The 23405-nt window shown below is 53.0% G+C and overlaps 1 protein-coding gene across 2 annotated transcripts; it reads left to right on the forward strand.

Annotated features, from left to right (window-relative positions):
* The first annotated feature begins 910 nt into the window (after window positions 1–910).
* On the forward strand, window positions 911–22672 carry Frmd8 (FERM domain containing 8). Of its 2 annotated transcripts, none has more exons than XM_055610563.1 (11): window positions 911–1057; window positions 1351–1435; window positions 3994–4161; window positions 7469–7570; window positions 7852–7910; window positions 8044–8210; window positions 11702–11929; window positions 13549–13672; window positions 14378–14521; window positions 17687–17891; window positions 21149–22672. In XM_055610563.1, the coding sequence occupies exons 2-11, from the start codon at window positions 1351–1353 to the stop codon at window positions 21268–21270; spliced, it is 1404 nt and encodes a 467-aa protein (XP_055466538.1). In that variant the 5' UTR covers window positions 911–1057; the 3' UTR covers window positions 21271–22672. The 2 variants fall into 2 exon arrangements, with proteins under 2 accessions (XP_055466538.1, XP_055466539.1); XM_055610564.1 differs by having other exon boundaries at window positions 3997–4161.
* Window positions 22673–23405: the final 733 nt, after the last annotated feature.

Below are 23405 nucleotides of genomic sequence, written 5' to 3' on the forward strand. Positions count from 1 at the left end.
AACCAGGTGCAAAGGAGAACTCACGTCACCATTGCTCCTGATCTTCAAGCCACTGTTGCCACCTGGAACAAGCTCTGGTTATGTGACTTGTGTATGGCCCATGGACTTGTTTTTCTCTACACATTCAAAGCCATGGGCGCACACATGGTTGGGCACACATATGGAGGTTTGTCAGGACAAATAGGTGAAACAACTTTGGGAACCACAATGCCTCTTCCTAGCCTAGAACCTCAAGATCCTGGAGGCTATATGTCTAACACAGCCAGGCCTATGTGGCTGCGCCCTGGAAGGACAGCAAGCAAGTCCTGGTGTTTCTAACGTACACAACAAAATTTGAGGGTGAAAGGGATTATTGAGAGCCATTTAGTCCAATCTTCTCACAACACAGATCTAGAGGGCAAGGGACTTGTCCAGGGCCCCGACTCCTGTCCAAGATCAAAAGCCAGACGTCCTTCGGGCCTTCAGGACACTACCGGGAGGAGTCAACACCACCCAACGCCCAACACCCTGTGGTTCCCAAGCAAGCATCTCCATTTCAGAGAGGGGCCCATCAAGTCACACGGAGCGGTAGCCGCACGCTCGCGCCCTCGTTTTTGGTTTTCCTGCATCTTCGCCACATCCTATTACAGAGCAAGGGTCTTATGTATGGAGCAACACGGGTCGTTCAGGTAGGTGGCTGGGTGGGTGGGTGGGGGGGATAGCTGAAGACGCGAGCGACACAGGACTCCGAATGTCAGGGGCGTGGCTAGGCCAGGCTCCGGCCGCGGGCTTTCGGGCACGACCCAGCTTAGGGCAGGAGTGCGTAGGAGGGGCCGAAGGGCGAAAGGCAGGAACGCGCGTGCGCCGAGGCTCTGCGTTCTGATTGGGTCCCTCGGCCGGAGAGGCGGGGCCTCGGGTCTGTGCTTCCTCCCGCGGCAGCTTCCGCGGTGCAACGCCCGCGTCCGGACCCTCCGCGGGAGCCGGGGTCCCACCAGCGGTCCTGGTGGTGGGCTCAGAGCTGGACGCCTGACTCGGGTGGCATTCTGGCGTGAGGCAGTGCGCTCTGCGACCCTGCGAGGTGAGAGCGTGGCCACACCCTGCCCGGGTCCCCTCCCTGGACGGGGGCGCGCCTTGACTTGTCTGAACATTCCTGGCGAGCGACCTGCGACCCCTGTCCCTGACGGTCACCTCTCTGACCCGGTGCCGTCCGACCCGCACTCGACAGAGGGCCACGTACCACTTTCAGTCTGCGCCTTGATCCCTGTACACATATTAAGACTTGGAGATCGAGCCCGGGACCCGTTTGCTTCTTGATTGAGAGCTTGAGGAGGCGCCAGGACACCCATTAATTGTCTGTCGTTCCTGTTGCAGATGGATGGGGCCGAAGGCAACGCGGGGCAGCCCGGCCCTGCGGAGCGGTCCCACCGAAGCAGCGTATCCTCCGTGGGGGCCCGAGGTAGGTCTCTACCCTTTTTTTTTTTTTTTTTTTTTTTTCATTTCTCTTGTACCCTTTTTGGTCCCAGCCCCCAGCACTGGGGACATGGCTCCGGTTTGTCTACTTTGTAAGTGTTAATCTTGTAGTAAGTGAGAAATAAGATGTGATAAGGTGTGTCAAACTCACAGATGTCAGAAGACCTAGCTGGGCTCTGTCACTAGCTCAGTGAGCAAGCAATACACTTTTTTTTTTTTAATTTTTTTTTAAAATGTGCATTTGCGTTTTGCCTCCGTGTATTTCTCTACGAGGGTGTCAGATCTTGAAGTTACAGGCAGTTGTGGGCTGTCATGTGGGTGCTGGGAACTGAACCCAGGTCCTCCTGGAAGAGCAGACAGTGCTTTAAACTGCTGAGCCGTTTCTCCAGTCCCCCAACCTTCTCTTGTTTGTGAAAAGGTATGTCTTCAAATGAAGACACATGAATGGGAAATGATACCACTTTCTTTGTTCCATTTCTTTTCGAAAACAGCTCTTTGAAAGCAGGGATTCTCTACCTCTTCATTTTATTAGTGGGAAATTGAGCCCTAGAGAAGGTTGTTAGGTCTCTGACTACTCGAGCTGGCCAAGGTGATCATGAACTTGAAGCCTTCAGGGCTTAGCTTTCCTGCCTGTAAAGTGGACCTGAACCTCAGACTCCTGGAGGAGAGTGAGCTCTCCAAGTAGCTATTGCAGCAGAAGAGACCACAGCCTGAAAAGCTTCTCCAGTATGCTGTGTGCCGTGCCCAGCTTCATTGGATTGGTGGCGAATCCAAAATAACCCTTTGAGAAAGGGTTATTAACTGCTTTTTACAGATTTACGATTGACACAGAGACTCATCAGAGTCAGTCAAGAAGCAGACAAGAGAATGTGGGCCTCCAACTCAATGCTCCTTTACTGTGCCTGTGGTTCAAGGATGGGGAAGTTTGAGTATGGCCAAAACCTGCCAAGCATCTTCCTTTGGCTCCAACTTGTTATCAGAGGAATGTAGTCGCTGTTTTTAAACTCTAATTTATTTGGGGTTCCTAAAACTTCTACCTCCCTTCCACCCCCCCCCCCCAACCTTAGGTAGGAGAGAAAGAAAGTTAGAAGGGAAAGGGGACATAGACCTCTTCACTTCTTCCAGCTGGGTAGGGTCATCTGGTTCTTTTTGGGGCAATACCTATCTCAGTTATCTGGTTATCCAGCAGTCCAGGTAACCAGCAAACACGGCAAGTAGTCTTTTCTTCTGTCTCCTCCAAGCCGCTGTACCTTCTCGCTCTGGCTTGTATGTATACCCTCCATGTCCTCAAAATTAAACTAACTCAGGCTGGACATGCAGAGACCACGTCCCTTTCTGGGCTAAATGAGGCTGTCACCAGCTGGCATTGACCAGTTAATAATGTTACCAGCCATGGACAAATTAGGGCAGTCCCATATCCCACACTTAGGATTAAAACAAAAACATATTTACATAACATAACTGAGTTTTTAAAGAAAACAAGACTTCCACTCCAGGGAACACGTGGCTATTTGAGTTTTCTGTTCTTGCCTAGCTGCTTAAAGCTATCTGCAAAAGCCACAGTATTGATCCTTAAAGTTTTGAAGAGTCTTAATGAAGCTGAGATCTGGAACCTGCTATAACCCAGGGTGGCCTTAGAAATTCTCATTGTCCTCTTAGTCTGACTCAGACAGAGTCAGAAGGTCACTAGTTGGCCTCGCTCCCAGTCTGATAGGGACCTGTGACCTCAGGATAGGTTACCCTGTCCTGCTTCTCCACCTGAGAAATATTATTGGAAACACAGCAGTATTTGGTGCTGCAGAGGAAGGGGGGGTGTTTTTATTACCTTAATTTGAGCCTTAGGGGTGAAATGGGGCTGGTTCCTGGGCCATAGTTTCTGGGAATGTTACATTTCAAGAAGTCCTTAAAGGCAGCACATTTATTTATTGATTCTTTTTTTAAAAGATTTATTTAATTATGCTAACAATGTTCTATCTCCATGTACATCTGCGTGTCAGAAGAGGCACCAGATCTCAGTATGGATGGTTGTGAGCCACCATGTGGTTGCTGGGAATTGAACTCAGGACTCTGGAAGAGCAGACAGTGCTCTTAACCTCTGAACCACCTCTCCAGGCCCCTGTATATTGATTCTTAAAATACGGGTCTTGCTGGTCGTGGTGGTGCATAATCCCAACACTCAGGTGTCAGAGGCAGGAGGATCTCCGAGGTTGAGGCCAGCCTAGGGTATAAAGTGAGTCCAGGGCAGCCAGGACTCTGTTGTAGAGAGAAACACTGTCTTGGGAAAACACACACAAAAGAAACAAACAATAAGCCTGGGTTTTGCTATGTAGCCCAGACTAGCCTAGAACTTGAAATCCTCCTGCTTTAGCCTCCTGAGTCCCGGGACAATGTGTGTGTGTCACCACACCTGGCTATAAGCATCACTGTTAATGAGGTCTTGAGAGGTGTGTTGTCAATGTAGCCTGGGTCGTGATAGGAGCGAAGGGTGGTAGAGAATGCATGATGCGTGGGGCCTCAACTCACCCTGTCCAACTTGTATTCCAGCAGCAGATGTGCTGGTGTACCTGGCTGATGACACGGTAGTGCCCCTGGCTGTGGAGAACCTGTCCTCCATCAGTGCCCACGAGCTGCACCGTGCAGTGCGTGAAGTCTTGCAGCTCCCTGACGTGGCCCTGGAGGCCTTCGCACTCTGGCTCGTCTCCCCTCTGCTGGGTAAGGTCTGCCAGTGAGAAACCTAGTGGGGCGGTGAGGACGCTAACTGGCACAGAGAGAGGGCTTAGCTGCCAGAACCCGTGGCCACTGCCTGTCGGGCGCAGACAGGACCTGCGGTGTCCCAGAGTCCTCTTTGTCCCTGCCTTGTGTTGGTGCAGTGCTGCGGGAACCCTGACATTCAGAAGCACAGGAGAGCCCCTGCTTGCAGAGCATGCAATCTGGGCCTCGCCTGGGGAGGATAACCCCAGGGCTTCCCCTTGACTCGGGTCCCTCCTGTAGTGTGAAGTCCTGAGATCTGGAGGGGTGGGCTGCTGATGTCAGGACTAAGCCACTGTCAGCCTCTGGAGCGCATGCTGTGGCTGGCGGTGGGGAAGCGTGGAGACATGGCTCAAGGAGCGGCCCTGAACAGTGACTGCCTTGCTGAGGTGTGGGCTTGCAGGAAGAGGAACATTGCTTTTCCGAATGGGACCTCCACCCTACCTGGTTTCTGGCCCTGTGACCACACACTTCCTGCCCTTGTAGGCCCCAAAGTGGAATGGGAATGAAGACAGGGTTTTATAGACTCTCAGGCCAGTGAATAAAGTCCCTCATTATGATCCCTGAGTCTGTTGACATGGAAAGGGAGGAAAGGAGGCTCAGTGTCATCACTTGGGGAAATAAATCAGTGCTGGCACTGGGAATATTTTCAGCTTTCCTTTGAAGCTGGGCGTGGTGATGTAGGCCTGTAATCCCAGCACTGGGGGAGGCAGTGGCAGGCATATCTCTGTGAGTTCAAGGCCAGTCTGGTCTACAAAGGGAGTCGAAGTCAGTCAAGACTACACAGGAAAACTCTGTCTCAAACCCCCTCCCCCCAAAAAATTCCTTTGAGGGCCACCTGTATGGCTCCGTGGTTAAAGGTACCTGCCCCGAAGCCTGATGACCCTAGTTTGATCCCTGTGTGGTGGAAGGAAAGAACCAGTCCTGCATAGAATACTGTGACTTCCATATTCATGGCCACACATGCACACACAGTAAAATAATATTGATACTACTGATAATTTTTAGGTTGAACATATACCAAAGTATACTTTAAAAAAATTTCCTTTGAGGATCAGGAATACAGCTCAGTAGTAATTTGCCTACTCTGGGTTCAGTCCCCAGTGCAGAAAACAACTGTAATCTCAGCACTTAGGGAAGCAGAGGCAGGCAGATTTTTGTGAGTTCGAAGTCAGCTTGGTCTACAAAGTGAGCCCAGGACAGCCAAGGTAAAGAAAGAGAAAGGAAGGAAGGAAAGAAGGGAGGGAGGGAGAAGGGAAGGAAGGAAAGAAAAAAGAAAGAGAAAAGAAAAGAAAAAAAGAAGACAACAGCTGAGCAAAAAAGAAGACAACAGCTGAGCAGTGTGGTGGCACATGCCTTTAACCCCAGCACTTGGGAGGCAGGTGAATCTCCGAGTTCAAAGCCAGCCTGGTCTACAGAGCAAGTTCCAGGATGGCCAGGGCCACACAGAGAAAAACCCTGTCTTGAAAAAACAGAAAACAAAATAGTCACTATTCCCCTTGTGGAGGAAGGGGAATACTTGCTCTCAGTAATTTGAACAGGACAGCCTGGGTCAGGCCGGGAGTGTGTGTTTGTGTGTGTGTGTGTGTGTGTGTGTGTGTGTGTGTGTGTGTGTGTGGAGGGGTTGGGGGAGGAAGTGTCACTGTTGGTACTTTCCTTTCCCGAGGCCCCTGGGGTTTCTGCCTCTATCCTGTGGGACCAGCCCCAGCCCCCATCCTTGCTCCTCCTTCCCCTCTAGCTTCCTGCTTGTTGCAGTGCAGGCTCACACCCACACTGGCCCAGCCCCTCCTCTGCCCTCTGAGCCTCTGGTCAAGGCTGTAGAGAGCCTTGGCTGTGTGGAGAGCTGGCGGTCTCAGGTTCTAGTGGGCGGCCCCTGCTCTGCCACAAGAGGCTTCTCAGTGCTGCTAGGCAGCCTGCTCCTCCTCCACTTTATTCATTCCCATTCCCTCACATTCCCGTAGCCTGCTAGTGACAAGAGCTGAAAGCACTGCCTGTGTCGTAGGACCCTAGGACCCATTCAGGAGAGTGCCTGAGGCTGCATACACTTAACACCCACGGTCTTCCCAGGCTGGGGTGGGCATTCTCTCTCTCTCTCTCTCTCTCTCTCTCTCACACACACACACACACACACACACACACACACACACACACACACACGGCAGAGCCCTCAGCTGCCCTCCCAGCTGTGAGCACCTGTGCAAGCAGAGGCTGTCATGCTCCTCATTATGGGTGTTTGGCCTTCTCTGGGTGGCTGGGGAGGAAGACCCCACCTAGACGCCTGAGGCTGTGGTGTTGGGTTAGGCCCACCCTGATGGCAGGATCTCTGGGACTTGGGGGTGAAGGCAGGAAGAACACACCCCTGTCCCCAGGTCTACTGACCCACACTGGATTTTCTCAGTGGTAGGACAGACAGAACCAGACCCACAGGGTCCTCCAGAGGACTCAGAGGGCTTTGCTCTCGAGTCAGATGTGTGCTGAAGGGAGTCGGGAAGCTTCGTTCTGGTCCTGTGTAGCCACGGACCGTGTGTGCACCTGGAAGGTTGCCATCCTTTGTGGGCTTCAGGTGAAATGAGTGATCTTGTTGCCCATAGCCCTGTCTTGTGAGCCTGTGGCTAGGGGAGAATGGTGAAGGAAATGAAGCTGCGGACCCCTTCCGGGACACTTGGGTCAGAAATAGGACGAGAGAGGCCTGGAGCTGGATGCAGAGGTTGGACGGAGGTGGCCAGAGGCAGGAAGGCCACCTGGAGGCGGGGGCTGCTGTCTTGCCAAGAATCAGGGTCCAGAAGGAAGGTCCAAGTGGTCCAAAAAAAAACCATTGGCATCTGGGTGGCAGAACAGAATACTCAGCCATTAGTGGGGACGGAGACAGCTAGAGGGAAGATATTGTGTCAGAAGACTGGCAAGCGCAAGGGGGCATCCTCACCATGCTTCTCCACACATCCCTGGGTGAGCCTAGTACCTCACCTCTTAAGGGAGCATCTTGGGTGGCCACTGTCACCTAGTTTGCAGGGCCCTGGTGCACAAGCTGGATCTGTCACTTGCTGTAACTTGGGACAAATGAGCCAACCCCCCTGAGCCTGGTTCCCTGCAAGGTAGAATAGAGGTCAGGGTTGTTCCAGGGCGAATGCGCTTACACGGTTTTGAGTGGCTCTGGGCCTGCTCGGTTATTGTTGGCGTGGCTGTCCTCATTGTTGGTGGACGGTATGATGGGTGGCTGGGCACCGCTGGCCCGGCCATCATCTTCATGGCCATCTCCTCTCTTGTCTTGCAGAGGTGCAGCTGAAACCCAAGCACCAGCCCTACAAGCTGGGCCGCCAGTGGCCAGAGCTGCTGCTGCGCTTCACCGACGCCTCGGATGACGATGTAGCCATGGGTCAGTGTTGCTGGGGCAGGGGCTCATCTGCTCCACAGTCTGTCAACCAGCCCTGACGGAGAAGGCCCCGAGGGGCCTCTGAAGGGAGCCTTGGGAAGGTGGGCGGGGAGGGGCTGTGAACAGAGCTGCACTGTGCGCTCAGTCACTCCCATTCGGGAGGGTTCTCACCATGGAGAAAGTGAGGTTGGCAGCTGGGGTGTGGGACGTCTAGGGCGGGGCAGGGCAGGGTGGGGCTGCGTTATACCAGGGGACCAGGAACTGACTGTAGCCCCTCTCTCCAGATGAGCCTTCCCTTCAGTTCCGAAGGAATGTGTTTTTCCCGAAGCGCCGAGAGCTCCAGGTAAGGCAGAGCCCGGGTAGTACCACCGATTTCCTGCATGCCCAGCACCTAGTCCCTAGCCCCTAGAGACCTAGACAGTCGAGCCTTGGCCAGCTGCTCTGAGCCATCATCTTCATGCCACACCGGCCTGCAGATCCATGATGAGGAGGTCTTGCGGCTGCTCTATGAGGAAGCCAAGGGCAACGTGCTGACTGCTCGGTACCCTTGTGACTTGGAGGACTGTGAGGTGCTGGGTGCCCTCGTGTGCCGTGTGCAGCTTGGGCCCTACCAGCCTGGCCAGCCTGCTGCCTGCACTCTGAGGTAAGGACAGTGAGGTTTGAGCTGGGCACCCAGTGGGAAAGCTGCTGTGCAAGAGTCTATCTACAAGTGCTTGTAGGTCCTGCGAGGTGGGCAGTCCCGACCTTTCCCTCCATCACAGTGGATACACACGTGAAGTGATGTCTAAGGGGCCTCAGCACAAGGGGCCACAGATACACGTGGAGGCCCATTTCTAGTGGCATCTGCAGGGAGCTGTGCGCATCCCTAGAGCCACAGCCAGGAACTGAGCTTGTACTGAACCCCAGCACCCACTGACCGTTCAGCTAAACTGTAAACCCCAGGAATAGAACCCATTACCAGATGCTTACAAGCTGCTGTCTGCTGCTGCTTTCTGTCTAGAAAGGTGACAGTTGAAAGTGGCTGGCGCACACCTTAATCCCAGCACTTGGGAGGCAGAGGCAGGAGGGACTCCATGAGTTTGAGGCCAGCTTGGTCTACAGTGTGAGCTCCAGGCCAGCCAAGCCTTTACAGAGAAACCCTGTCTTAAAAAAAAAAAAAAAAAAAACAAAGTCCGCCTCCGTGGAGGTGACGAGGTTTAGAAGGGGCTGAAATCCCAGTACTTGGGCGATTGAGACAGGATTACCATAAATTCCAAGCCAGCCTGGGCTAAATGTATAGGTAGGCATGGTGGCGCCTACCTCTAACTGCTATAAACACTGGGGTCGTGGAAGCAGGAATATCAGGAGTTCAAGGTCATTCTTAGCTACAGTAGAGTTTGAGCTCAGCCTGCACTACATGAAACCCTGCTGCAAACTAACAAAAGTTATGACTGACTCTGGTGACTGTAAACTTGCACTCCAACCTGTTTCTAACCTGGGCTCCTCATTTCCCCAACCCTGCATCGAGTGGTAAAGTCAGCAAAGAGGCATATAGGGCCAGTGACCGATGTTTGGAGCCTGGCAGAGACAGTATCCTGAGTTTAAAGCCCCCTGAAAGCTTGCAGCTGAGCTAAGGCTGGTGGCCATGTCTGGTTTTCTTGGGCCTCTTGAGAAGCGCCCTTCAGGAAGTTCTTTTGTTCACTCATGTGACATGCAATCCCAGATGGTCAGGGTGTCCTGGCCTCACTCGGCTGTGCCCCTGACCCCGTTCTCCTTCTTGTCATTCAGCCCTCATCATCTTGGCCAGCACAAGCCTAGACATGTTATTCCCTTGTGGCCAGGGGCTGCAGCAGCTGTCTCGGAAGAGAGGCCCCTCTTTCCTTCCACAGCTAGAACCCCCAGGCTCCCTCTCGTGGTGCGTGCTGAGTACCAGGTCCGCCCAGAGGAAGGAAGTATAGTGGCTGTGCCACAATGGGCTGCAGCTGTGCCCTGCCTGGACCCCACCATCAGCCTGCCCACACCCGAAGCTGAGAACAAGCTTTTCCATGACAACTGGGAGCTATTGTTCCAAAGGAAAAAAGACTTGGGTAGGGAGTGGGCCACACATGGTCATAGGACAGCTGCCCTAAGAAGGGAGGGCAGCCCTCTGGAGTTCCCCGCACACCCGTGACTCAGGCCAACTAGTACCTTCCTGGTCTTTCCCTTTTCTTCCCTTGAAGCAGCTGCCCTTCCCCATGGCCTGCGTGTTTAGGCTCCAAAAGCCCCAGTAGGGCTCCCCTGGGAAGGTGACGCCGAGGAGGTTTACCAAGTTAACCTGAAGCCAGGAGCCCTGTTGGGCTCTCTCTGTGCCTGTGGGTCCTGTGGTCCTGTTGTAGACTGGGCCTGTATACAGATGCTGATGTAGTCTGTTGGAGTGGTCAGTTCTCTGCCAATAGGAGCCCAGGTGGCCTGAGGTGGAAACGGTCATGCTCGAGCTGAAAGCCTCCCTGCCTCGTGTCCCTGTTTTCTGAGTGAATGGGACTTTTTCACCCAAAAATGACATGGATGGTATGATGCTCGGTGTTGGCTACATTTATGTCAACTTGACCCAAGCTGTTCCCTCCTCTGAGAGGAGGGAACCTCGATAGAGAAGATGCTGCCAGGAGATCGGGCTGTAGGCAAGTCTGCCAAGTGGACCTGGGGCCAGGCTGCGAGCTCTGGCTGTGTAAGGAGCATGCGCTGTTTCCCGAGAATCTGTGATGAGCTGGTTCAGTCATTCTTCCCTTGCTGAAGAGAATACTGAGAGTGTGTCTGAGTTGGGGTTACTGTTACTGTGATGACACGCCATGGCCAAAGCAGCTTGGAGAGAAAAGGGTTAATGTGGCTTACACATCCGAAGTCACTGTCCACTGAGGGAAGCCCAGGCAGGGACTCAAACCAGGTGGAACTGAGGCAGGAGCTGACGCAGAGGCCGTGAGGGTGCAGAGGCCGTGAGGGTCCACCTTACTGCCTTGCTCCCCATGGCGTGCTCAGCCCGCTTTCTTGTAGACCCCAGAGCTGGCACCACCCTCGGGGGTCTGGGCCCTCCCACATCAATCACTAATTAAGAAAACACCGTACATTTGGATGTTTTTTCTTAATAGTTGGATCGTATGGAGGTATTTTTTCAATTGAGGTTTCCTCAGGTGATTCTACCTTATGTCGAATTGACATAAAACTAGCCAGAACAGAGCATCACACCATCCATATCACTTTGGGTGGAAAAAGCCCCATTCGTTCAGAAAATTCATCCAGCCTCAGAACATGGATGATGTTGTGATAACTGTTGCAGCCAGGCTGTTCCTCCACCTTTTTCTGGCTTAGCATTCTGACCTGAGCACCTCCCAAGCCCCCTGCCCTCCCCTGGTCCTGAGTGTCAGCCAGACCTCACTTGTTGGGAAAAGGGTTCTCCGTGGTTCCTGGCATGCACTGAGTGCTAAGATGGTGAAGCATGGTCCCAGTGACCCCCTGCCTGTGCCCTCTGCCAGCCTGGAGCACTCCCTTGAGTTACCTGGGTGGAGAATGAGTGCTGACGGTGGGGGTAGGGATTGTCTGGAGCAGCAGGAGAGAGCAAGATCAGAGCGGGGCCTGTCCAGGTTACCTCCTCCCCAGTCCTGGGTCCAGGCTTGCAGGGCTTTACTGTGTTTTAGTGTCGGCAACTGTTACTAGGAACGGGTGGCATCTCTGTCCTTATGCTGTGGAGGTGCCCCTTGTTGGTCTCACAGCTGGCTCTGGCATAGACAGTGCTTCAGAGCCTGGCCACACCTGCTGCCTGGGCTCCCCTGGGAATACTCGGGGTCTCTTATCCCCTCCATGACTTAGAAGTAGTCATGAGCTCCTTTCCTCTGGGAACCCCATTTGTCTCTTAGGGCGGAAGAGCATCCACCCCCAGCTCAAAGGTGGGCCTTTCATATCAGGCAGATTTGTTCCCGAGCCACTGCTGGTTGAGAGCGGTGGGGATCTCTCTGCAGTCCGTGTTCAAGGCCTTTGCCACTCCCCACTGCGTAGCAGTGGCCTTGGTGCAGTCAGGCCTTGAAGGTCTCTAAGTCCTGCCAGCTGCCAAGCCTTGCCTGCCCTGTGAGCTTGGTACTTACACCCCTGGAGGGACCATCACTACCCATTTTCTTTCCCCTGCAGGGAGAAGTTGGACTCCTTCCTCCCTGCCCACCTCTGCAAGAGAGGCCACGGCCTCTTTGCTGCCCTCCGGGGCCGTGGGGCCAAGGCTGGGCCAGGCGAGCAAGGCCTGCTAAATGCCTATCGCCAGGTAAAGGAAGCAACGACAGGCAGTGACAGTGAGCATGACACCACCTTGGGCTCCTATTATCGTGCCTACCTCATCAAGTGCCACGAGCTGCCCTTCTATGGGTAAGTGTCCCCTCTCTTGGTATCCTCCAGACTGGCCGCCCAGCCTGACAGTGTGGCATCCTGCATTGACACTGGTCCCAAGTGGCCTACCTCCCGTCTCCAGCCAGGACTCCTTCATCAGCCCTCTCCTCCACTCACCACCCACCCGCCCCTTCAGCTAGTGCTCTTGCTCACTCACGGTGTGTAAGGAATTGTTCTGTCCTGATGGGCAGGTTTGTTCCCGAGCCAGGCTGGCTGGCCACTGCTGGTTGGGAGCAGTGGTGGTCTCTCTGCAGTCCGTGTTCAAGGCCTTTGCCACTCCCCACTGCATAGCAGTGGCTTTGGTGCAGTCAGGCCTTGAAGGTCTCTAAGTCCTTCTCTTTGGAAAAACAGGTCGAGGACCACTGTAGCTATCAGCCAGGAGAGCAGAGGAGGCGGGGACAGTAATCCAGACGCCGATGGTTTTCCAGACTTGTAGCCTGACCGTTCACTGTAATTCAGGCTGCAGGGGGGCAGGTTCTTTACAGCGGGAACTTGGGTTTACACGTGCCCAGGAAAGATGCCCATTGGATAAGTGGTGATTCCATACAGGCCGGGTTCCTGGCTGAAAATGTTTGGTGGATTGTTTCAAGTCCAGAGCCCTGAGGAACGGCCAGGGAGATGAGTGGAGGGGAACAGTACAGAGGAGTCTCTCTGCAGGCCGGGTGCTGAACACCCCAGTCCTGCATCTTCAGGGGCACGTTTGCTGTGCCCTGCAGAGCCCATCTTTGTGCTGTGGATTGGCCTCAGCCTGCTGGAGGTGGGAGAGTAGCGTAGAATGAAAAGAAGTTAGACACCATCAGTATGCCTAGCTATTACGGAGTTTTACTGGGCAGTGGAGCCGGAGGTGCGGGCTGAGCAGGAGCCAGGGATTTGCTGTTTTTATAATGGATATAGTGATATTGTGTGTGTGTGCACTTGTGCACAGGTGCACAGATGTGCTCACTAATGGGCAATCCAGGAGTGAGTGAGAAGTTGACAGAAGTGGAAGTCTTATGGCAGCTTCAGTTTCCTCATCAACAGAACCTGAGAGCTGAGGAGGAGTGTAAGAATTTCCCCAGAAGAGGGGAGTGTGCCCACTTCCAGTGCCTCCTGCATGGAGAGAGCTGGCTTTGACTTGGGTTGTGGCTTAGACAAGTGCAGGAGACAAGAGTGAGCTTCAGAGTGGGTGGCATCATGGCCTACCAGAAGCAGCTGGGTACCTTTCCACCCTGAAACCACCTCACCCCTTCTTAAGCCCAGAAGCCACTACCCTAGGCAGCTCTCACTTCCTGAATGCCCCAGCAGGTCCCTGCTGCTGAAGGACTTTTGCCATGAGCAGTCCTGCGGACTCCACCTTACCCCTCTCCTGAGGCCCCAGGCTCCCTCATACAGTTTCCCCGTCGTCTTTCCTGGTTCGGGCTTTCCCTCTGCCCACAGTGCACACCCTGTGTGGTTACTTCCACCGTGTCAGGCCAGTCAGCTGTTAGTACTTCCTGTTTCTGCCTCCCAACCAGGACAGACTTCTGTTTACCCAAACAGCTTCAGCTCGGGTACCCAGGGGAGGCCTCCCGTGGGTGCTGGGTGCTGGAGGGAGCAGCTGACACTAGTCTCCTCTCCAGGTGTGCCTTTTTCCATGGTGAAATCGACAAGCCAGCCCAGGGCTTCTTGCATCGGGGTGGTCGCAAACCAGTGACCGTGGCCATCAGCCTGGAGGGTGTGCATGTCATCGACAGCAGGGAGAAGGTACTGCCTCAATGTCTGGCTCCTCAGGGTGGGGCAGAAGGGAGAAGGGATCTTGTCCATACCTTCTCCTTTCTCCTAGGACTATGGGCACCCTAGGAATAGCATGGCGTAGACTGTGTAGGAGACCCTGCCTTCCTCTTGTCCCTCGAGTCGTGCTCATACATTTGAGGGCCTTGTGTGGGCCTGTTCTGTGTTTGCTCTTTTGAGCCAGGCACTCCGTGAGGTCACGGGAGCTGGAATTCTGACTGAGGGGGTAGTGTCTGGCAGCTCCCTGGGCAGCAGTTGCCTGCGTCTGCACCAGCTGTCAGGCTGATTCCCTGACCATCAGGGGCCTGACAGCTGGAGGGAAGCGCTGAAGAGTCTGGTCTGGGTTCCTGGCCTCACACAGGAAGGGATGCAGGCCTCGAGTGGAGGTCTGGGGCTCCCAGCAGTGGTAGTTTTTGCCTTGTATATGTAAGGCTCTGAGTTCAGCCCTCAGTGCCACAAAACAGGAACAATCAATATATCTTTTCATCCTAGCAGAGGCAAGCATATCTCTGTGAGCCCGAGGTGAGCCAGGGCTGCATAGTGAGACCTTCTCTCAGAAAGGAAAATAAATCAGTATGGAGAGGAGAGCACCCTGGTCAGGAGTCTTTGTCGGGTGCAGCCTGCCTGGGCCCAGGGGCGAGTAGAGGCTGAAGCTTTGTTCTTTGTCCCCCTGGCCAGCATGTATTGCTGGGCCTGCGCTTTCAGGAGCTGTCGTGGGACCACACCTCCCCCGAGGAGGAAGAACCTGTCCTGTGGCTGGAGTTTGACGGTGACAGCGAGGGCACGCCCGTCAACAAGCTCCTTCGGATCTACTCCAAGCAGGTGAAGATGTGCTCACAAACGCTCGCACAGAGGGGCCGGGCCAAGGTCTCCAGATCCCAAACCACGGGAGGCTCCAGGGGCCCGGGAGGAGAGGCTGCAGTGCTGCCGTGGCCTAGGGAGAGCACCGCCCTGGTGAGCCCTGACCTGCTCTGGGATCCCACACCACTAGGTGGCAGCTGCAGGCTGGACAACTGTCCCTTGAGACCCTACCCTGAGAGGACAGCTGAGGGGCAGGTGCAGAAAGACGAGTTGAGTCGAGGGCCTGCGTTGCTGGATCCATTCTTTCCGCCCACATGCATTCTCCTCCTGTGCCCTGGCAGCCGTCCCTGCTGAGAGCCTTTCTGGGGTGTTCTTGCCCCCTTTCTTCTTTTAGCACGTAGACGAATTCCAGGGAGTCCTGTCTTTGAAAACATACGTCCTCTCCCTCTGGTCTTTCAAGAAGTCGCCTGCTAAGCAGCTAATAGAAGTACAAGTTGTATTCAGCCCTTCACGTGTAACGCGACTGCCACTGAGAGCGGCTGCTTTTCACTAAGCAGCACGCTTTTCAGATTCGTCAGCGCATGTCTGTTCATGTGCTGCTGGGGAGCAAACCAGGGCCATACACATTGGGCAAATCCTCTGTTACTGCGTGTCACCCGGCCCATCCATCCCCCTTTATTGTTGCCTGGTATTCAGCTGCATGGGTGCATAGCTCACTTACCCACTGAAGAGCATGTGAGTTGGTCCCTCTGTGACTTTGGCCAGTAAGCTGTGTTGACTGTTTGTGCATAGGGTGTTCTGTGGATATAGACCCTCTCTTTAAATGTTTTTTATATGCATCAGTGCTTTACCTGATGATACGTCTTTGTTAAGGTGTCAGATCCCCTGGAACTGGAGTTACAGACAGTTGTGAGTTGCAGTGTGGGTGCTGGGAATTGAACCTGGGGTCCTGCTGGGAAAGCAACCAGTGCTCCTAACCGCTGAGCCATCTCTCCAGCCCCTGACCCTCTTTTGTTAACATCATACTAAAACCTAGGAGTTTTAATTAGATCTCAATTTCTGGATTGTGCAGAAATTGAGCATGGAATCCATCTTATTGGAAGCAGCCAGCCTGTATCCCAGGTGCCAAACTGCTTACTGTCCTGTTTGTTGCTCTCAATGGTGAGCACAGGGTGGTGTCGGGTTTTGTTTGCTGTGGTCATAGCTCAGTTGTGGGACACTGCAGGCTTCGTCGTTTGCACTCTCCTAGTGACTAATGATGTTAGTTAAGTTACTGTCCACAGATCTGGGCAGTGTCAGCACAGCTCAGACTGTGCTGAGAGAAGGAAGGAAGACAGGCCAGAGAGATGATGGTTCAGTGGGTGAAAGTGCTTGTTGCATGGGTCTAAGCAGAGTCAAGAGTTTTGGATCCCACATTAAAACCCAAATGCAACATGGCCTGCATCCGCAGTGCCCTCATCCCTGTGGTGAGATAGGAGATGCAGACAGAAGAATTGCCTAGAAACTCATGGGCCGGCCAGCATGGGTCGCTGGGCAAAGCTAAAGAGATGAGACTCTGCCTCAAGCAAGGCAGAAGGGAAGAATTAACTCTTGTGTGCAAATTCATCTTTTAAAAATGAAAGACGTGAGAAGAAGGTGGCTGGAGGAACAGTCCAGGGTTAAGACATAAGAGAGGACTTGGGTTTGCACCCTTCACCCCACATAGTGGCGCATAGTTTCAGGAGACCAAACACACTTCTGAGGGTAAACACTCAACATCTGAAACAAAAGCAAATCTTTTTAAAGGTTTATTTATTATTTGTATAGTATCCTGCCCGAGTGTATGCCTGCGGGCCAGAAGAGGGCACCAGATCGCTTTATAGATGGTTATGAGCCACCTTGTGGTTTCTGGGAATTGAACTCAGGACCTTTGGAACAACACCCAGTGTTCTTAACCTCTGAGCCATCTCTCCAGCCCCAAAATAAGTCTTTAAGAAAACGAAGACTGTGTCAGATTTGGGGGGGTTCTTGGTCTTTGCAATGATTGCGTGTGCTTTCATCAGAGCATTCCTTCTGTGGAATCTGAGATACTTAAAAGCCATCTGAAGCCACGCAGCACACACCTGTAACCCAGCACTGAGCTGAGGCGGGCAGGCAGGAAAAGCAGTGGGTTTGCTACCGTACATCCCTCAGCCTGCAGTTCTGGTAGGTGGCCGCCACTGGAGCAGCTGGTTATGTTGTCTGAGTGGTGACAGCCTGGGTTCTCCCCGTGGCTGTCGGCTCAGGAGTGGGTGTGCTGACTGGTGGTGGCTGTGCTTTGATTAGGCATGTTAGGACAGGGCCTGTGGAGACGGAGGCCTAAACTCTAGGAGCTTGTCCACTCTGCTTTCCTCCTCAGGCTGGGCTGGGTGCTCTCAAGGCCTCGGGCATCACTGGACAGACAGCAAGGCTTAGACCAGTGTCATGTCACGCCCAGGCTCCTGACCCAGTGTCTCCATCCTCATGCAGGGCAGGCACACAGTAGGCGTGTTTCCCCACATCTGAATGTGAGCAGAGCCTCAGGCTGCTGTCATGGTGCCCAATGTGCCACTAGATGTTTGCCCACTTGCTGTGCTGCCAGGGCTTTTGCCACTAAGGTATCACGTTAGAACTGCTCAGAGGAAGCCACCCTGGCTGGCCAATGATCTCACCCCCTTCCTTAGCCAAAAAAAAAAAAAAAAGCCAGGACACAGGCAGCTTTCTTCAGCCCAGAGAGCTCACCCGTCTATGGGAGCAGAGGTCTAGAGGCCTGTTCCGCACAGCCTTCCTAAACTGTGCCTCAGACTAGAATGACCACCTTTTTATTTACTTTACTTATATTAGTGCTGTCACTTGCATGCCAGAAGGGGGCATCAGAACCCAGTTAGATGGTGAGTTATCCTGTGGTTGCTGGGAATTAAACTCAGAACCTCTGGAAGAGCAGATGGTGCTCTTAACCACTGAGCCATCTTTTCAAACCAAACAACCTCCTTTCTAGGCCTTACTTCTGAAGTCATGTCAGGGAGACATCTTGGTTGCCCTCTGGTCCCAGAAAGCCTGCCTGTCCTCTCCTCCACTCCCCTGCCACTTGCCTCCACCAGGAAGCAAAGGCTGTAGGGCTGTGTGCCTGATTGATGTCTCAACAGTTGCTGCTACATGTCCTCACACCAGCTCCTCTCCCCTCCCCAGGCCGAGCTGATGAGTGGCCTCATTGAGTACTGCATTGAGCTGAGCCAGGCCGCTGAGCCCGCTGTCCCCCAGGAGAGCGCATCTGGGCCCCACGAAGCTCCCAGCCCTTCTCCACCGCCCACTCAGCGCCCCAAGCTGCGAAGGCAGGGTAGCGTGGTGTGTAGCCGGATTCAGCACCTCTCCACCATTGACTACGTGGAGGACGGTAAGCTGCTGCTGGTGTGTGTGGTGTCACGGCGTGCACACAGCCCCCTCGCTCACAGGAGTACCACAGGGATTCCAGAGAGTGGGAGGAGGATGAGGAGCGGGGCCCTCAGGGATATCTGCCCCTTCTTTCTTTCTTTTCTTTTTTTTTTTTTTTTTTAAAGATTTATTTATTATGTATAGAGTATTCTGCCTGCATGTATGCATACACACCAGAAAAGGGCACCAGATCTCATTAGAGATGGTTGTGAGCCACCATGTGGTTGCTGGGAACTGAACTCAGGACCTCTGCAAGAGCAGCCAGTGCTCTCAACCACTGAGCCATCTCTCCAGGCCCCTGTCCCTTCTTTCTCCTGCACTGACAGACCTGTCCATTGTAGCATCTTCCAGGACATGGAAAACATTAAGACTTTGGGGGGGATTGTTTTCAGAAACAGGGTTTTTCTGTGTCGCCCTGGCTGTCCTAGAACTAGCTTTGTAGTCCACATTGGCCTCAAACTCGCAGAGATCCACCTGTCTTTGCCTCCAGAGTGCTGGGACTGAAAGTGTACACCACCACCACCCAGCAAGACTGTGTCTTAAAAAAACAACAAACAAAAAAATTAAATGTACTGGAAATTGCACCTGCAGCTCCATCTACGCAAATGCTCTGCCACTGAGCTTCTGTCCCTAACTCAATTGCCTGGTTTTTGAGCAGTGAATACAGATATGTTAAAGAAAAGTGAGAAAGCTTCCGAGTGGGAAGGAAGGAGGCTACTCCATCCATTGTCTTTGATTATAGCTGTAACATATACATCTATAATCTATAAATATATTCCAAGGCATAAAGTGTTTGGGGAGGTGAGGGACTGGTGAGATGGCTCAGCAAGTAAAGGGACTTGGCCACCAACAAGACCTGAGCGCCATCCCAGAGCCTACTGGAGGAAAGAGAGCGTGAACCCCACAGCGTAGTCCTCTGACCTCACACCTGCCTGTGGTCCCCCAACACACACAATAACATATTTTTGTTTGTTTCTTTGACACAGATTTTCCCTGTGTAGCTCTAAGCGCTCTGTGTAGACGAGGCATGCCTTGAACCCAGAGATCTGCCTGTCTCTGCCCCCGAAATGGTGGGATAAAGGCTTGAGTCACCTTCCCCTCCTGTATTGGTATTCTTTTAGGCATGGTCTCTCTAACCTAGACTGGATTTGAACTTGCTATATAGCTGACGATGACGTTACACTCCTGATTCTCCTGCCTCTACCTCCAGAGTGCTGAGAGGGGGAGGTGGCTTGGTGGCGGAACACCTGCTTAGCATGCCTGAGGCCCTGAGGCCCTGAGACCGGCCCTGGAGCCACAAAGCCAAAACAAAATTTACTTGTTAAATTACTGTGATCAGGATGCTGAAGTGGAGTTCTTCACAGTTGATGGCTTCTGGCAGGATGGCCATGGGAGTTTGGCCATGCTCCAGTGAGTGAGCATGTGGGCAACACAAATTGGACTTGGGTTTTTCTTTGTTTTTTTGTTTTTTTTTTTTTTTTTAATTCTAAGGACAAATTTTATTTCTACAAAAAAAAAGGCAACCAAAACAACATAAAACACATTGAAAAGGTATTATTGAGTTAGCTTCAAGTGGAGCTTGACTCTGGAAAAGGCTGTGAGTCCAGAAGGAGGGGAAAGGCCCTCCTGTTCCTGGGCTGCATCAGCAGCTGCTCTGAGGAAGAAGCAGCTGGTTACCAAGGCTGGTGGTTGTTGTATTTCCCTGGGGTTGGGAGGGATGGGAAGCAAGTGTGCTCGGGATGCAGTGTGTGAAATTACCAGGTAATTAATAAAAGCATCGCATTGAGGGGGGAATGAAAAAAGTAATGGCATGAATTTGGCACATAGATTTTATGTATATGAATGTTTGCCTTCATCTATGTATGTACATGTACCGCCTGTGTGCCTGGTGCCCACAGAGGCCAGAAGAGGGAGCCAGATTCCCCAAAGCAGGACAGCCATTCCCAGTGAATAGTTGGGAGCTGGCATGTGGGGTCTGGGAACTAAACTTGGGTCCCCTGCAAAAACAAGTCATCTTAGGAACCCAGCTCTCTAGCCTCTGAGATGTTATTTTTAAAGCCAGATATGGTGACTGTTTGTAAGCCTAGTTAGTACTTGGGAGGTAGAGGCAAGAAGATGAGAAGTCCAAAGCCACCCTGGGCTACATAGCAAGTTGTAGGCTAGCCATTCTATGTGGGCTATTTATTGAAGGAAATGTGGTTGTTTGTTTGTTTTGTTTTGTCTCTTTTTTGAAATAGGATTTCTTTGTGTCGCCCTGACTGTCCTGGAACTCATTCATAGAGCAGACTGGCGGGGGGAGGTTTAACCAGGCATCATGTCTCATGCCCTTAGCCCCAGCAACTCAGGAGCAGAGGCAAGCAGATTTCTTGAGTTTGAGGCCAACCTGGAATACATAGTGAATTCTAAGCCAGATAAGGCTTCATACTAGACCCTATCTTTTAAAAAATATTTGTTTATTTATACACATGAGTACTCAATCTACATGTATGCCGGCATGACAGAAGAGGGCATCAGATTCCATTACAAATGGTTGTGAGCACCATGTAGTTGCTGGAAATTGAACTCAGGACCTCTGGATGAGCAGCCAAAGCTCTTAACAGCTGAGCCATTTCTCTGGCCCCAATATTCATTTATTTTTTGATTTTTAGTATGTTACAGACTGTCTTCACTCTAGCTCAGGCTGACCTGGAACTGGAAATGATCCTCTTGCCTCAGACACACCTGGCCTTACATTGTGTGTAATTGTTGTGCCTTTGTTAGGCCTGAGTGTTTGAAGGGTACTCGCTGAGGATTTTGTAAAGGGCCTCTTGTTGGAACTGGATGTTTTTCCTCATGAGTTGATGGGTTTAGGGATGTGAGCAGACAGACCGGGTGGTCCCTTCATATGGTCATCATGTCCTGACTAAAGCCACTGCCCTTCATCTTTTGTTTGGCGTCCCATCGCCAGCTACACTTAGTGAAAGTCACTCAGAAGAGCCGGTCTAGAGCCATCCACCAGCCTCTGTCTGGGATTGCTGAGGATGACCATGGAGTCCTTATCCTGCTTCTTGATGATGGAGTCCGGGGTAGGGTTTGGGGGAAACAGTCTCAGCATGACAGCTCTGATGGGATAGCACGGTTCAGACTCCAGAGAAGCTGGCCCAATGGAAGTGGAGCCTCCTGGGGCCTGGGCCGCCCACCAGGTGCCTCTTCTCAAGACTGTTTCTCTCACCCTCACAGGCAAGGGGATCAAGCGGGTGAAACCAAAGCGCACCACATCCTTCTTCAGCCGACAGCTCTCCTCCAGCCAGGGGAGCTACACTGTGGTACAGCCCACCGATGACAGCCTGGAGCAGAGCTGAGGGAAGCCATGCCTGGCAGCAGGACGACATCTGGGTGTCCGAGACCTGAACAGGCACTGTCCTCGGCAGGACCAGGCCGCATTAGGCTGAGGCCGTGTGCCTGTTGGGGGGAGGGGCTGTGCAGGGTCTATTGGTGTTTCAGACCATGGAAAAGTGACATCCAAGCTGTCCCTGAACCTGGATTGGGCAGAGCTGGGCCTGCAGCCTTTTCTACAACCTGCCTCCTCCTTGAACTCCAGGCCCACTGAGACCCTGCTGGCCCTCCTGTTTGTCCCCAAGTGGACTGTCTTCTCAGAACTGCTGGCAGTTCTCATGGCAGGTGACCGGAGTCAGAGCTCAGGGCCTGCAAGTTCAGGTCATGGGACCTTGGTGACCTTACCTTGCATTCCTTCTGCCGACATTCTATCCACACTGCTAGGACAGGATGCCACCTTCTTTCCTGGGGTATGCCGGGACTGGAGGGAGCATCTGCAGGCCAAGCTGAGTACAGGGCTTTCTTTCTGTCTGCCTTTGTTGATGTCTGTGCTGGATCGTGGCCGTCCTGGGGATGTCCTTTTCCACAGAGGAAAAGCCCTTAACTTCCCTGGGCTGGAATGGCTCTGCAAACGCACCTGCCAGTCCCCTTGTTTTTGTGTGAACTGGGTCTCAGGGTTAGATTTTGTCTTGTCTCATCTGCTTTGAGTGGATAAAGCCTGGGACCTGGCAACTCAAAGATCTCCCTTGCCAGCACCAGTACTGCACTATGGCTTCCCTGAGGACAGCCACAGTGACTCACGCTGCCTCTCCTCCTAAGGCTGTGTAAAGGAAACCCCAGCTCTATCCCAACCCCCAGCAGCCTTGACCGCTCTAGGGAGGAGCCGGTCCAGGGAAGGGTGTTTCCAGGCCCTTGAGCCCCTCTGTGTTGAGTACACAGCTCTCAGTACTTCCTGGGAACTCCCACAGTGCCCCCGACACACCGTGCTTAGCTTGGTGTGCTCAGTGGGAAGCCACAGAAATGCAAGCCCACATTTCTCCAAAGGAAGGCAGCCCACCTGCCCAGGGAGCCCCAGAGGTCTTGGCAGCAGAAAGGAAAGGCTGGCCTCAGCAGGCCTCACCGTCTGGAATGTTGTGGGTGGTGACACCTGCCGCTTGTTGTCAGTCCTCTTGGGGCCATGTGCCTTCTCCAAGCTACCAGCCCACTCTGTTAGCAACAACCTTTTGGTTGTCTCTGCTCTTGATGGCTCAGGTGCCTTGTGAGGGCCAGGAGGTGGACGTGTGGGCACACAGACTTTGTTTCTACTTGAGCCTTTGAGTTTCCCAGTTACCACTGTGCCTTAACCCTCGGACAGAGCACTGTTTTACTAAATGCCTTGTGTGTCCTGTCTTTTCTATCATTTGATTAATAAAATTAGCACCTACCACACTTTGGAATGGCTTGCAACATGGCATAGGCAGAATGTGCTAACAGCGTGTGTCCCCATACAGCCATCCTGTGTCCCTGTACCAGGACTTCCCCCCCCCAACCAAGTACTTTTATCTGGTAGCTCCCAGGCACCCTTCTCAGAGTCTCCACAGGAGCCTGTGGTCTGCAAAGACTTGAGCTCATTAGGCCCAGGAGCAGCTCCTTTGCCATCTTCTGGTCTCCTGGGTCCTCCTGCCTAAGAGGCTGTTAACCACCGATTCTGTGGAAACACCTAGTTTGGAGGAGAGGGACAGCACCAGACCTCCCCACCGAACCCCACCCCCAAGCAAGCTTTGGAAGCCTCAGTGATGTGAGCTTTGTCCTTGTGGGGTAAAGGCCAGAAATTGCAGGTTCAGCTTCACACTGAATGTTTTCAGATTTAAGAGGAAGACAGCCACATGTCCCTGAGGCACTGTGATCTTGCCACCGGGGCCTGTCACCTGTCCTGCCTACCTAACAGCTAGAGTGATGTTCTGGCCCTCTGCCTGGCTGCTGTGACTAAGGTGCCACCACGACACACAGACAGGGTCCCGTTCTTTTTGTTTCAGGCAGGTTGGCTGAATCAAAGATCCTGGGTGCTTCCGTGTACACCACGTGCTGGCAGCTGTTAGCAGTAACTTCCTTAGTGCTGTAGACCTCCAAGTCTGGGAGCTGAGAGCAAGGATGGGCAGGACCACACCACACCACACCTGGG

Source organism: Psammomys obesus, unplaced genomic scaffold (assembly GCF_907164565.1).
Source record: "Psammomys obesus unplaced genomic scaffold, mPsaObe1.curated_primary_1811, whole genome shotgun sequence".
In the NCBI taxonomy this organism is placed as follows: domain Eukaryota; kingdom Metazoa; phylum Chordata; class Mammalia; order Rodentia; family Muridae; genus Psammomys; species Psammomys obesus.